Here is a 15,790-nt window from a genome sequence, read left to right as displayed (position 1 = left end):
TTCTCCTCTATCATGGAGAATGAATTGTAAGTAAAAGTATTGAAGCTAGGTCATCTTCAGGAAAAAAGGAGTATGTTCTTGTGCTAATTGATTTACTTTCTGTTTGTTTCTGATTCATTTTAGGTAGGCACATTTATTTCATACAGCCAGTTATGGAGCAATTATGGTCCTATTGCAACTGAATCCATGTAATTGAACCCTTGTTCAACTGAACCCTCTTTTGAACTTAACCCCATTCAACATAACATTCATGCAACTCACCCTTTATGCAACTGAATCGTCGTTTAACTCTGAGCCCCGTGCAACTGAATTGTTGTGCAACTCAATCCTCGTTTAATGACCCCTTGTGCAACTAAAGCCTGCTTAACTGAACTCTTCTGCAACTCAACCCTTATTCAGGTCTCTAATTTGGAAGTGTTTCTTTAGGTTAATATTTAATAGAATTAAACTGCCTTGGTTTAGATAAAACAGAATGACGAGGCTGACACAAGTAAAATGTATCACCACCATCAGTCCTGGCAAAAAATCCCTTTTACAAAAAGGTAAGTGGGAGGGGGATAAAGACTCTCTTACCTTCCATTTCTGAAAATTGAAGAAACTTGTTTTCATTAATGTTTATTCCTCATGGTAATATGCTCTGAAAATTTGAGGTATGATGCAAACCATGAACTTTGCTTTAGAGGTGGTATCTACCTCACCCTCTTTGATAGAGGAGTATTGAAAATTGCTTCATATCCCTTGCTTGGGATTCTATAACAAGGCTCAAAATATAATAACACACGACGATATTGAAAGTTGATTAAAAGTTAAAATGAATGCCATAAAAATTGCCGATAAATCTATGCAAAGCAAAGAGAAAGAAATAGATCTACTGTGAATGCTGATAGTCTGCAATAAAATAAAACAAAACACTTTATTTGACCACGGTTTTGGCAGTAACATGATTCACTGAGTCTTGGAAGTATCTTTTAATTTGGAGAAGTTCTTGGGTTAGCCAGATGAGACATATGAGTCAGAAACTGCAAACGAAGCGCAAAGCAAATTTTAAGCTAATAAATAGCACTAGTTCAAAGTTATACTTAGACCTTGGGTTGAACTGTGTCAAACAGGGCTTGATTTAGATGGGGTCAGTGAACAAGGGCTTAGATAAATAGGGTTGAGTTAAATATGGGTTCAGTTAAGCTTGGGTTTATTTGCACGGGAGTTCAGTTACGTAGGTTCAGTCGTAAGGGGTTCAGTTACACGCACACCAATAATTATAAAGGGACCGTTATTTGCTTGGTGAAAAGAAATTTAGTTTTGTTTTTGGTGAATATTCTTTTAATGAACTTTAAATATTGCTGTCATAATAAGATGGACAATCCAGAGGAGTGGTGCAATTTTTCTATTATTACCGAAGTGTTTATGTGGTAATCATTTGACAGTACATATAGAATCAATTTTTTCTGACTAGCAGTTACATTGGGTAAAATAATAGGTGGTTCTGTCTTGAGGTAAAGTAAAGCTTTTAGCCTATACGATGCATAAAATAAAAACAGCACAGGTTCGGTTAGGTTTTATAAGATAAGATAAGATAATATTTATTTTCAAGAGACTATCACAAGCTCTATAGAGCCGAATTCGCTTTATATGTCAGTAAAAGCTAAGAAAAAAAAAATTCAAAACAGTACATTAAGTCAAACACTTAAAATTAAAAGGAATTAAAAAAGCAAAATCATCAAAGAAATGATGATTTTATGTTTTAGGTTAAGTAATGCAGCATTAGCTTGCATGCCTGGCTTATCCCAAAAGTAACGACATTGATTGGGTGTTAGGAAATATAGAATTCAGATGATTTGAGCAGAAATAAGATATTTGAGGACACGTTTAAGGAAGATATCATCATTTTTTAAGGCAAAACTTCCTGGTACATAAGGTTTGTAAAGTTTTAAGGGTTTTGCAAAAACATGATTTAGTTGATGGTGAGGAAATAAAACCAAGGCATTGCTCACTAGACACTATTGTTTGTGAAGCCGACCGTAGGTTGCTACAAAACTTCATATTGTTCAATCAGCACAAATATGATTCTTACCTAGACAAGTAGTTTACAAAGCGTATGATTGATTTATATTTTTATGGAAAGTTCATGTTTTCTATAAGATTATTCTTCTTTTTGTTTACTGTTTTCAGTATAACACTAGTTAACAGGTAGGGGCTATAGAAATTGCCAGGCCTCTGTTTTTAGGGCCACTTCTGCTTGTTTGAAGTTTGATTACTGCAATAGATTTAATTTCTGAACATTATAATTTCAACATGGTTCTTCACTTTCATAAGAAAACACTTCTGAATTTGTTTTTAGAACAATTTACCGAGTATCCTTAAAATTCAAGAAGAAATTGCTATAAGCATTATTTCTTTAAATGCTGCCAAAATAAAGTTTTAGAACACAAGATTTCGGAGGTCTATTGAAAGTGCTGAGTTGAAAAATAGGGTCGAAATATCGGATATGTGCTATAGAGGGGATACGCTGTGGGAATATACCAATTCTATAGATACATACTGGTCCAAACCTTAAGGGAGAGGGGAATACAGGATATTTCATAGGAGGATCTTAAGGGAAGTACCTATTTGTAGGTAATTCACATTTAAACCTTACTTGGCTGCCAAATTCCAGTTAATCTCCATTTTCCTTATCCTCGTTACTGTCTGCAAAGCTTTCGCAATTAATAAACGTGAGCAAAAAACAAATTTTACCGGTAAAATTTAAAAACCCGTCTTTATTCGTTGAATGATTGATTTCCTTTTCATGATTTGCTATGATGTGTAAAACAATATCTTAAGAATTTAGCAAAAGTATGAGTCCAATTAATTGAAGGGCAATTATAGGATAAAATTTGTTTTCAGTTAAAAAAGGATTTTTGTTTTATTAAAATTTTGTTCTTATTATGACACAGCAACCGAACCCTTTTTTTTCCTTTGTAGGTGGTTTGAAAATTTTTGAAGTTTCTTATGCTTACAGTTTTCTGCTCGTTCCTAGAGAATGACTACAAGGATCAAAGAACTTGAAGAGCATGTTGTGAACCGTATTGCAGCTGGAGAAGTTATTCAAAGGCCAGCTAATGCTTTAAAAGAGCTATTAGAAAACAGGTAAATAAACCAACTGAATGACAAAGTATGTGGAATGCTGAAGCTGCTAAATTAGTTTCTTATAACAATTTTTTTTCAGATGCCAGATGTAGAGGTGTTTATGTGGCCAGAGCTAGATGGGTTTAAGGTGGCCATATGCAACTTATCCGTTTATTAAATATGTGCGGTATTTTGCTTGTACGCTGTCAACTATTGTTGCCGAACTCATACCAGCTCCAAAGCATCAAGGTATCCCCTCCTTCTTTCCACAAGAATTCATTTTGAGGTACAATTATCCCTCCCCCCGGAACAATATTTTATATCATTCCCTCCTCTCCCTTGAAGTGTTATTTTTATGTACGTCTGATACCTTATAAAAAAATATGCTTTTTCAAAAAAAATTGTTTATTTTTGAAAAGGAATGAAATTCGTTTTTGTATTAAGAAAAATAAATGGAGACCATGCTGAAATTTAGTCTAAGCATAAGACTACATTTGACTGGCGATCAATTCAGATGTCCTGTTTTATGTACAAACTAATTCACAGGCTGAATTTTAGTTATAAAATATATATTAGAAACATACAAAAGTAATAACAATAATAATGAATGGAGACTTGTTAATAGATTTATGTGTGAATTCATTTCCCTTTTTATGAGCATCTCTGCAGACGCTAAATAATGTCTTACTTCTTTCTATTGTGAACATTCTGCAATTTCAATTAAATTGAGTAATTCTGACATGAATTCAATTTTCTCCTTATTGTTTACACTTCATAAGCTCACGCATGCTAAACTAACACATCCCTCCATTCCATTGTAACTTTGTTTTTACATATGACAGCAGATTTCGTTGTTCAATGTTTTCCTCTGCATTTAATGTGACTTTTGCTGTATCTTGTTTGATGTCTTTTTATTTAGCTGTTGTAAGCCCTGTGTCATATTGTGTAACTTTGCATACGTCATAGATACTAAAATGAAACGACCTCTTCGGCAGAAAAAAATTATGTAATTTATGATTTTGAAATGTGTATAAATAGACGTCACTCACATGAACTTTTTCCAGAATTAGGGCTTTAAACGAATTTTCTCAAACTCATGACCTATCTTCATCGTTTTTAAGACCAGAAAATCCCAGGGTGCCAATTTTGAAAAAAAGGGAGCTATGTTCAGGAAATAATTTTTAAATACAAAGCTGAATGTTTCAGCAAAAAAAAAAAAAAATTAAAACCATATTTTAGTTTAGATGCTGGAGCAAATTCAGTTCAAGTTACTACGAAGGATGGAGGTTTAAAGCTGTTGCAGATTCAAGATAATGGCTGTGGAATAGCCAGAGAAGACTTAGACATTGTCTGCAAAAGATTTACTACCAGCAAATTATCCAAGTTTGAAGATCTAGAAAGCATTGCAACCTTCGGCTTTAGAGGTGAAGCATTGGCAAGTATCAGCCATGTGGCCCATCTCACTTTAACTACTAAAACGACGGACAGTCCTTGCGCATTCAGGTTAGGTTCAAATTCTGCTATTCTCACCTGCCAGGGCCTAAGTAACGAGCAATCTGTCTCTAAGTAATGAGCGATTTTCTCTTATTAATTTTTTATGTCTGCTTTGTATACAGTATCTGTATGAATCAGAATGATTTAAACGTTCGTAAAATATGGTTCAAGGGGGAGTTGACCCAGGCAGCCCCAAGGGAAAGGGTCCCAAATTATGCAATTGTTCCGTCGTTCACAGATACACTTTTGTTGGAAAGGTGTCCTTAATACACCCTCATGAAACCGGAATCCTATAAAAATTTAAATGTCTAGGCCATGATTGGAGGAATAAATTATATTTTGGAAGTTCGTCAACTCTTTTTGGTATGTAGGACAAGATTTCCTAATATATTCAATAGCCCAAGAGTTTCTTATAGTAAAACTAATGAACATTGATTTGCTAGAAATCCTTACCTTGTGTTTTGCTTAACATCTTTGAAAATAGATTATCCCTCGAAAGTAAATTATTCAATTGTGGTAAACTGAAAAATTTACTATTAAATAGTAAATTTATTATTGAATAAATCATTCCTGGCTAGTAAGGGTCTATTAAAAGAATTTTTTTGTTTCAAGCATCCAAATGAGCTTGTTGGAGTCTCTGAGTCCTACTTTATATCGACAGGGGATCAAAAAAGACAAAATGACTTATATTAGTGTTGGCAGGAAATGACTAACAATGGTTGTTATGAGTGTGACAAATATTACAATGAACAGGTGTGGTTTAAATCACTTTAAATATGCCAATAGATAGCAATATCTTCACTTAAACAAAAATAAGTTTATTCTGAATTTTGTCCGAGGATAAAGGAAGGAAAACGCATCGTGGTTTAAGCCCCTCGGGGATTTTTGTTTGGTTTTCTTTCTTTTTCATGGGTTGCCCAGCCCGCCCACTGCCAGTTCCTATTGTAGATTTAGGTGCCAGTGCATTGAATTTAAAACAAATCACAGTACTTTTGTATTTTTGGTAGCTATTAGTAGCCGAAAAATTGACTTGTAGACTCCAGCAAGTTACCATAGAGGTTATCTATTTTGAGTGATTAATCCCAGGAAATTCAATCCAAAAATTGGTGTTAGAAATAAACCCAGATATCACAAATATTGCGTACCGCATTAAGGTCTACCGCATGCTGGCTTTGCATTTTACCCAAAGCCGTCCTTCGATATCGTGTGTGTATTGTTGTGATTGGTTCTTTTTATGATAGGTTAAAAAAAAAACTTTCCATAAAATAAGTTAAAAAAAAAAACTATACAAACTCCATCAAACCATAACTGAGCAAAAATAGAATCAAATAATCTACCAAGCGTAAAACTACCACAAATAAGCATCTATAAATAAATGAAACCCAAAACGAGAAGAAATTACAATAAATAACCGAGTCAAGCTCAAAACGAGCAGAAATTTACATGACTCACTACCCCTATGCCTTCTAAAGCCATTAGAATATTCTGCACTTTACTGAAAAAATACAAATGAATGTGTATTCCTTAAAAGCTTAATAATTTTTAGTTTGATAAAATTATGCAGGTGAAATTATTTAAAATTTGTCTTCAGTAAAGTGCGAATTATATTCTGGCTTTAGGAAAGAATCTGGGTTGTGAACCCCAATGTTAATTTCTGCTCATTTTGAGTTTGACTTGGCTATTCATTGTAATTTATGTTCGTTTTGGGTTTCATTTATTTATTGATGCTGATTTGTGGTAGTTCTGCGCTTGGTAGATTTTTTTTATTCTGTTTTTTCTCAATTTTGGTTTAATAGGGTTCTTTACTTCTCTTTAAAAAATTTATTTTGTGAAAAAATTTTTTGAATTAACTTCTGTTAGTTTATATTGACATAGTCTTTTTCAGTGAAAAAAGAAAATAATGTTTTAAATCTTATTGGTTTTTTAAAGAATTTATAGGTTTGGCCTGCTATTTGTATCCTGTAGATGCCTTTTCAATAATTTTTAACAACATAGACCCTTTTGAAAATCTTGACAAAATCGTAGTGCTTAATTTAGTTTTATACCTCACTTAGTTGACGTGAAAAATAAAACTTATTGCCATTCCCAAAAAATTCCTTGAAAATCCCTTAGCGTCATTAGTTAAATTAACTGTAGTGGTAGTATTAAAAGTATACATATCCTTCTGGCTAGTTCAAAATCCCTCACAACGTATCCTTAAAGGTCTAAATTAATGATATAAGCTGTTTTCCAGATATTGCTTTGTCACCTTTTTAGAAGTCCACGTGCTCATAGTTTTTTTTTTATTTAGTTCAACATCTGCCTAAATATTCCTTAAAAGCTTCACCATAGTACCCTTAGATTCCGCAGTAGCAATAGTTGTAGCCGCATTAGTAGCAGTATGAGAATAGCACCTTTGGTTTCTTCAACATCTCTTTATACGCAAGCAGAAAGTTTCAGCTTAATGCATACCACCAACCATTCCTGTAGCATTTCTGATGTGTTCGCTTGACAGCCTGTGTGGATAGTGTGTTTCGATTTAGTTCCATACAGTTACTATGTATCCCAAATGTATCGCCTTAATATGCTTAGTTTTAATAGCAGTAGTAGTAATAGTAGCTGGGGAAGTAATTGCAGTAGCCTAAGCTTTATTGGCGGTAGCGTTAATAGAGGTAGTAATAATAGTAACAATAGTAGTAGTATGAGTAGAAGCAGTAGCATTAGGATGCAAATATTTTATTTTGGTTAGTTCAACATCCCTCACAACAAGCCCTTTTAGTTTCAACTTCACACACCTAACTGTTCCTAAGATATTGCTGTTACACCCTTTTGACAACCTGCATACAGAGGATGTGTTCTGATTCAGTTCATCTCCCCACCCCCCAAAAAAAAATTTTTTGGGAGGCATTAATATTACTAGCATTAATATTGCTAGTAATAGTATTGAATAGTGGTAGTATTACTAGCAGTAGTAGTATTAACCTATTGCCTTTTGGTCAGTTGAACATCCATCTCATCAACTCCTGGAAGTTTCAACATACATTTAGCCATTGCTACGACATTATTGATATGTCCTTTTGATAACCTGTATGTTTATATACTTCTTGAAATTCTCATCTCATTGCTCTTAGCTCTACAAGTAGTTGCAGTAGGAGTAAATGTAGCAGTAACAGTAGTATTAGCAGGCGTGTCCTCATATTGCCTTTTGGTGACATGATCTTCCCCTTTAAGTATTCTCTGAAAGTTTCAACTTGATACCCAAATCAACTCTTTAGATACGCTATTTGACAATGTGCATGCGCATAGCGTCTTTTGATTTATTTCAAATTTCCTCTTAATAATGTAAATGCAGTAGTGTGGTTGTAGTAGTGGTGGTAATTGTAATAGTATTGATACCACGCAAATAATATCTTTTTGATCATATCCCTTATCATTTCCTGAATTTTCCAAATTATTATGTTCAGTTATTCCTGTGTTGTGGCCTTTTGACAATCTGTATACACATAACGTGCTTTGATTTAGTTCAACACTCCTTCAACATTCTCTGAAAGACGCATCTGAATAACCTTCGTCTTCTTGGAAAGTAAAGTTCAAACATGCATACCTGTCTCAGTAACATATACTATGTGTAAACAATGAACGAATTGCCTAACTTACAGCCCTTGTCCTGAGGACTGTGGGGAGCTTGACATCCCCAATACTGGACCTTTCAACAATGCTAAACAAAATAGCTCTCTTAAAATTTCGATCGGGTGTGTCTTGGGGAATGATTGGCTTAGGTGGGGGGGGGGGCTGATGTCCCTCCATTCACTTTTGACTCTTAAAAAGGGCACTACAACTTCCGACCTCCCATCAAACAAGCTCCCTCCTATCCAAAGTTTATACGACTTCCCGCTGCATAAAAACCTTATATGCCCTGGGCATAACTTACAACCCTTGCCCTTGGAGTCTGGCGGACTGTGTCACCCTAAAAACACTGTTATATGATTTTTGTACTATTTGTAACAAAAGGTCTTTCTCACAATTTTAATTGAATATATTTTTGGATAAGAGCATGTCAGGGAGGGGGAGTTAGTTGTTAGCTGCTCTCCATCATTTAGACTTTTAAAAGGGAACTAAAACTACACAATTGAAGTCATATTAGCCTCTTTTAAAGTTCACACGACCATCCCTTCCATAAAAACCTTATATGCCCTGGGCGTAACTCATAACCCTTACCCATGGGCTCTGGGGGATTGTGTCCACCCTAAAAACATTGTTATACGGTTTTTGGACTATTGGTAACAAAATGGCTATCTCAGAATTTCAATTGAATATGTTTTGGGAAAACAGAATGCCAGGGAGGGGGACTGGCTGCTCTCTGTCATGTTAGACTTTTAAAATGGAACTAGAACTATACATTTCAAATTAATGTAGCCTCTTCTAAAGTTCACACGACCACACCTTCCATAAAAACCTTATCTGCCCCTGGGGTATAACTTACCGCCCTTACCCCCAGACTCTAGGGTCTTTCGACACCAAAGATGTTATTATATGATCTTTGGACTATTTTTGAACAAATGTCTTTCTCATAATTTTTAAACGTAAAGGGAAGGGGCTGGCTGCCCACGATCACTTTGACTCTTAAAAAGGGAACTAGAACATCTTATTTCCAATTAAATGAGCCCTCTCCGGCGTTTATACGACCACTTTTTCCATAAAAACCTTATATCCCCTCGGGTCATAACTTATAACCCTTGTGCTGATGCCTCTGGGAGGGGGCTTCATCCTCAAAGACATAATCTCCAGACCTTTCAACTGCGCTGAGCAAAATAACTCTGAAAAATTGATTAGATGTGTTTTGGGAATTTATGGTCATGGGGGTGCTTGTTGCCCTCCAATTACTTCTGACTATTAAAAAAGGCCCTTTCAATTTTCTATCGAATAATCTATTTTTTTGAAGTTTCAATGGCAACAAATGGTCATCTCAAAATTTCTATCTGATGTATTTTGGAAAACACGAGGTGTCGGGGGAGTATCCGCCCTCCGATCACTTTCTAAAAAAAGTGTCTAAAAAAGTCTAAAAAAGTGTCTAAAAAATCTAAAAAAGTGTGCTAGAACTTCTGATTTCCAATCCAGTGAGCCCCTCCGAAGTTTGCACGACCACCCATTTGTATAAAAACCATATGCCCCCGGGGCATAACTTATAACTCTTTCCCTGGAGGTGGTGGCAAGGGGGGGGGTCATCCTCAAAGACATAATTTCCGGACCTTTTGAGTGCTTTGGAAAAATGGTTATCTCAAAATTTTGATTGGATGTGTCTCGGGAAATGGTGGGCGTGTGAGGGGGGGTTAGTTCCCCTTCAATCACTTTTGACTATTAAAAGGGGCACTAGCCCCTTCAGTTTCCAATCAAATGAGCCTGTTTTGAAGTTTCTATGACAACAAATGGCCATCTCAAAATTTCTATAAGTTGTATTTAGGGGCAACACGAGGTGTGTGTGTGTTTATGGGGGGGGTATCCGCCCTCCGATCGCTCTGAATCTTAAAAAGGGCACAGTAACTTCTGATTACCAATACAACGAGCCCCCCTCCGATTTTTGAACGCAATGGAATTAACAAGAATAATTTGTGGCAAAGGGGAATCTGGCTGTAGAATAGTAAAACTAAAATGGAAGTGACGAATGGATTTATTCTAAGGAATTCTTTTCATCTTTCATATAAATAGGATTGTTATTCAGATTTGTGCTGTTGTTGCTGAGGTCATGATAAATAAAAAACACGTTGCTCGTGTGCAGGTTGTATTCTGTGAAGAGCAAATGACACTAGCCTTTAGAGGGTTTGAAGGTGCGGTAGCCTCACTCTTACTTGTGTCGATTCCTGTTCGTTCTATTTTCGACTTGACTAAGCAAACTTTATTTTTATTTTTTAAGATAATGGTTTTATTGTCATTATTGGGTTTTATTTATTTTTTTCGTGGTAATTTTTGTTCATGTAGGTTTGGGTAATTAAATGACTTAGTTCTTGCTCGTTTTAAGTTTTAATATTATTCCTTACTTTTTATTGAAAATTCTAAAGTGAATTATAAAAACGAAGATTTGATAATTGATATTTTAATGTCCTTTCATGAGTTATTGCTAGCACGGAGAGTGAGAGAAAGAACTTGTAGAAAATAATTCGGAAAGTCGTCTTGAGTCATTGCAATATTTAAAAAAACGGGAGAAGAAAAATCAAAGTAATTATTGGTCAACAGTTATTCTTTCTCCTTTACCTAAGGTATTAAAAAAAAAAACTAATTAAAAAACGAATTGTTTTTTATGTTGATACATAATTCCTTTTCGAAGAACCTATCTTGGCCATCTGAGCAAATCAGGATTCAGTTATGGTCATCAACCGACCAACTCGTTGTCGCACTTTTACTAAGTATTAATGATTCTATAATTGAGAAAAATCTGGTATCGACGCGATCAATCACGGTTTTCTACTTGAAAAATTATTAAGGGAGCAAAAAGAGATTAAGGGTTTGAATTACTGAAATCTATCTTATGTGGTCAAAAAATTCACGTTGATATCCGTAACTGGTCATCTATCAAGGCCTAAAAAACTGGTTGATATCGGTGTCTATGGGGGCAATCACAGGGCCCTTATTATTCCTAATTTATGTTTGTGGAAGGCCAAGATGCTTATCGCCTGATGAAACCTTAGCAGTAGTTTATTGTGTCATTCCATCCTTGCTGATTAAAAATCCAATGAAAAACAGTGAATTTCCCTAATACGTGGTTTTCTTGTAACTGTTGGCTCAAAACTTACTTAAACTGGATTCGTGTTATCTGGGCTCTCAAAGAAGGTACTTGAATCAGAAATAAACCAGAAACTAGTAGATACTAAAACCAGAAATGAAGAACTAGTTTTTGGTCAAAATAGGATGAAAAGGGTTAAGTCATTTAGTTTTGTTGGGATGATTATTGATGAAGTTTTGTCTTTTCGGAAACATTCTTGTTATTTGCGCCTAGTACTTGTTCATAATTTGGACTGCCTTTATAGACTAAAATAATGTTTTTATTTCCATTCTTAATATCATATATCCTTCCCTTGTCAAATTTGTCTTAAATATTGTTCTATGATCTACCTTAACACATTTACGGCTCAATTACAACTGCTACAGGTAATCAGAACTAGGCAAAAAGAATTCTTGGCTACTTTGTTTGTTGCCCTGCAAAGCTTCAAAATTTATTCAAACCCTAAACTTCTTTCTATTTCGTGATATACTGAGTCTTGAGCATCTCAAGGGATTAAAAAAAAAAAAACAAAAAAAAAAAACAAAGTGGTGGTCTCAAGAAATTATTTCAGTGATAATATTATTTTGCTTCCCGTTTGTGCTCTCAATGTTCAGTCCAAGAAATTCCATTTTCTTCTGCTTAAATAGAAAGGCACCAACTCCCCTATGTTGCCCCCAGTGATCCCCAATTTAAACTGGCTAATATACTTCCAAAATCAAAATGTGTTTCGAAGATGGCCAGAATGTGGGGACTTGCGAATGATGCATCTAGTTTTGATTTTGGACTGAATTATAATTACACTGGGATATACTATACCATTTCCTTTTCTTTTGCCTCTTGTGCTTGTTTTCTCGTTTTGCTTTACTTGTGTGTGATTTTTTTATCTGATTGCCTCCCCTCGATTTGTTTTATTTTCAAAATTAGATCAATGCAAAAACAAGTTTTTTCTCAACTGAAAGTGAGGAGCAACATCAAAACGTAAAACAAACAGAAATTATTGCTTATATGAAGGGGCTGCCCTCTCCTCAAAACCTCGCTTTTTATGATAAATATTTTTTTTAGAACATTTAAAATACTTATTTTCAGGAGTCGTTCTTAAAGAATTGGGACAAAAGGTAAAGCTTTAGCGTAAAGAGCGAGGTATTGAAGATAGGGCAGCTCCCCCTCATATAACTAATCATTTCGGTTTGTTTTAAGTTTTGATGTTGCTCATTACTTTCAGTTGAAAAAAACTTTTCCGGCTTCCTCTCCATGAAGAATTCCATCTCCCCGCGGACAATTCCTCCGTGGAAAGTTATTCCCACGTAATACACTCCCTCCCCCCTAGTTGGAAATTTCCTCTCAGACAATTTCATCCTAGCTGATATTTTCCCCCGAAAAAATTCTTACAGACGGTACCAGGGGAAATTTTTTTTTCCTAGCGCATTTTTGTTTGAAAAAGACTCATTTGAAAAGATCTTTCTTAAAATCATGTCGGAAATCCGTTCCTCCTTGCAAAAGTTTTCCCGCAAATAACCCGCCCTTCCCAGTCTATTTTTGCTCTCGTAGAAAATTCCCTCTGGATAATTTATCCCGTGGATAACTCCACTACGGCGAATTTCTCCCCTGAAAAATTCCCCCTCCTACGGAATGATAATCTGACAACTCCAATCTGATGAAAATTTCCGGACAAGTCTCCTTAAAATCTCCACATGCGAAATTGAGTCAGGAAAGAGAAAGTAAGGTTAATAAAAAGAAATTCGTATAAGAATTCTGGCAAATTCAGGAATTATCCCCTAGTGTAAAATTTCCCCTGTAAAGTTGCCATCCCCTAGAAACTCCCGCACCGTGAAAAATTCTCGCTGTGGATAATCTTCAATCAGAAAATTCACCCCCTCCCGTCCCGAAAAATTTATAAACACTTCCCAATAACAAATACTATGCGTAAACAATGGGCAAAATTTATAACTTACAGACCTTTCCCCAGGGACTGTAGGGGGTCAAGTTAGCTCCAGAGGAGTAGTTATTGGGCCTTTTAGCTATGCTGACAAAATGGCTGTCTGAAAATTTTGATTGGACGACTCTGAAAAAAGGGGTGGGAGGGGGCTCCAATCTTTTTGCCCTCCAATCTTTTCGGTCACTTAAAAAGGACACTAGAACTTTTAATTTCCGTTCGAATGAGCTCTTTCCCGATATTTTAGGAATATTTTTTTGATGCGAACACCCCTGGAAAAAAACAACAAATAAACTCGTATCTGTGATCTTTCTTTTGGCAAAAACTACAACATTTCACATTTTTGTAAATGGGAGCTTGAAATTGCTGTAATAGGGTTCTCATATACGCTGGATCTGATAATGTTATTTTCATTAAGAACCCTTGAATATTAGGGGGTGTTTCTCCCCTTTTTCGAAAATCAGGCAAATTTTCTCAGGCGGGTAGCTTTTGATGGGTAAGACTAAACTTAATGAATCTTATATATTTGGAATCACCATAATAAGCCGATTCTTGTTATATTTCTGTTGGTATCAAAATTCCTGTTTTTTAGAGTTTCGGCTACTATTGGGCCTTGTCGCTCCTTACTTGCAGTTCGTTACCACAAACTGTTTGATTATGTATTAACTTGATACACAGGGCTCTTTTCTCAGTTTACTAGGATTGTAATTTTGTTGCAACTATTTCTAGTAATGAAGTTATAAATTATCATGCCTGTTTTGACCTGAAAAATTTAGTATGTTTTGATTGGTTTAAATTTCTGGCAGAGAATCCAGGTAGCCTTCGGAAGATGGACCTATGTGAATCGTCTGGAATTCAATTTCTTGGTCGTTCTAGATTCATAAATGAACAAAAATGTTAAAAAAAAATACTAAAAAAAAGTTTGCAAAATGGGGACTAATTGGGGTTTTAGAATAATTTTTTCCGAATTTCAAACCTTTAAAAAAAACTGTTTTTTTTATTCGCAGCCTTAAATCTTATTTTTACTCTTCTGTAAAATTATAGAATTATGTGTGAGATGAGATTTGCTCTTTGACGCTATGATTGTCGCTTAATTTCTGCATGTAGTTGGTTTATTTCTTTTGTGCAACCGCAACAATATCTTGTCATTTTCACTGTTTTCAGTGAATGGTTGCATAAAACTTTCCTATAGCATTGACACATACTATTTATCTACCAAAAGAAGTCTTAGCCCCAATGACTTGATTAGGAATTGGCTAAAACTTAATTATAGGAGTAACGATAGGAGGTATTCTCTGACTGCGTTAAAGTTGATACATTAGAGTTCCATTTCTGACATACATCTCAGAATTAAAACTTTTTTCCAAGAGAGCACAATCTGAACTGAACTAACGCAATTAAGGCACATTTTTTTTCAATGGTATTATAGGCAAGTCTTTCTCCGGTTCTAATTTTCCTTCGGCTCAGCCTAAGACACTCTTTGTTGAGAATTTACTGAATTGTGTCTATACTGCCGGCAGTGGGTCTTTTTCAGTAGGAAAAATATATTTTTTCACTACACAGAAAGGTTGGAACCCACATGCTTAGTGAGGTGGAGCTTTTTAAACTTCTTTGTATTCCCGTTATCCTGCTCGTAGTTGTCAGGGACTCATAGGATTAGCATGGCGCTATTGTGAAGTAGCTTAAAAGTAAGAATCACGATACAACACAAGTGTTTGTAGGAGAAAGATGCAAGTTTTTAGTGATGACAGTCTTTTTTGCAATTTTTATTTTGTATGTGAACCCTCATTGCAAGGGTCTTGTCCTTGTGACATTCCCTACAAAAATAGTAGCTTCATATTTAATACAATTACTCTTGGGTGCTGTAATCATTGAAATTCATATGAATTTTATCGGTTCAATAAATTTAGGACTGAAACTGTTATTTTTTGGCTTTGAGCCTTTTAACCCTTATGGTACTGATTTTGAGTGTATTTAAAGTAAATTTTGTAAGTTTAAAACTGCTTGCAAATTATTTTAGGGCATCTTATATTGATGGGAAACTGACTTCTCCTCCATTGCCCTGTGCTGCCACACAAGGTACAGCTCTACTTATTGAAGATCTGTTTTATAATGTTCCGTCAAGAAGGAAAATGTTTAAAAGTCCATCTGAAGAGCAAAACAAAGTATTTGATGTTATGAGCAAATATTCTATTCATAATCCAAGCATTGGGTTTTGTCTGAAGAAGTACGGTGACATTCAAAATGACCTGAAAACATCCGTGGGATCTACTACTCTCGACAACATCAGGTATGTTTTGGCATATCACCTCATTTTCCTTTTTTCACTTTTCTTTATTTTTATATCAGGACCTGTTTTGAATTGGCAGTATGGGTTTAAGAAATGCAATCTGTCTACAGTTTTATTTGTATAAGGCCTTCTACTTTTCCAATTATATGCGGTTTTATTATCATCTTGTGGTAGCCGACAGCGAAGTGTGAAACTTGAAAAGAAACTCTTTATATTCTAAATGAGTAGTTTT

General features: G+C 35.1%; 1 protein-coding gene across 2 annotated transcripts in view; it reads left to right on the top strand.

Moving 5' to 3' along the window:
* LOC136043074 (DNA mismatch repair protein Mlh1-like) overlaps positions 1–15,790 on the top strand; it is a 97,675-nt gene that overhangs the window by 23,493 nt on the left and 58,392 nt on the right. Inside the window, exons 3-5 of one of the 2 annotated variants that reach the window (XM_065727997.1) lie at positions 2,999–3,126; positions 4,345–4,608; positions 15,289–15,558. In XM_065727997.1, the coding sequence (XP_065584069.1) occupies positions 3,020–3,126; positions 4,345–4,608; positions 15,289–15,558 (641 nt within the window). In that variant the 5' untranslated portion in view covers positions 2,999–3,019. Of the gene's footprint in view, positions 1–2,961; positions 3,127–4,344; positions 4,609–15,288; positions 15,559–15,790 lie in introns of both variants that reach the window. The other variant, XM_065727996.1, reaches the window with a different exon arrangement.

Source organism: Artemia franciscana, unplaced genomic scaffold (genome assembly GCF_032884065.1).
Source record: "Artemia franciscana unplaced genomic scaffold, ASM3288406v1 Scaffold_289, whole genome shotgun sequence".
NCBI classification, from domain to species: Eukaryota; Metazoa; Arthropoda; class Branchiopoda; order Anostraca; family Artemiidae; genus Artemia; species Artemia franciscana.
Note: the sequence above shows the minus strand (reverse complement) of the source record. Positions and strands in the feature narration are given on the sequence as shown.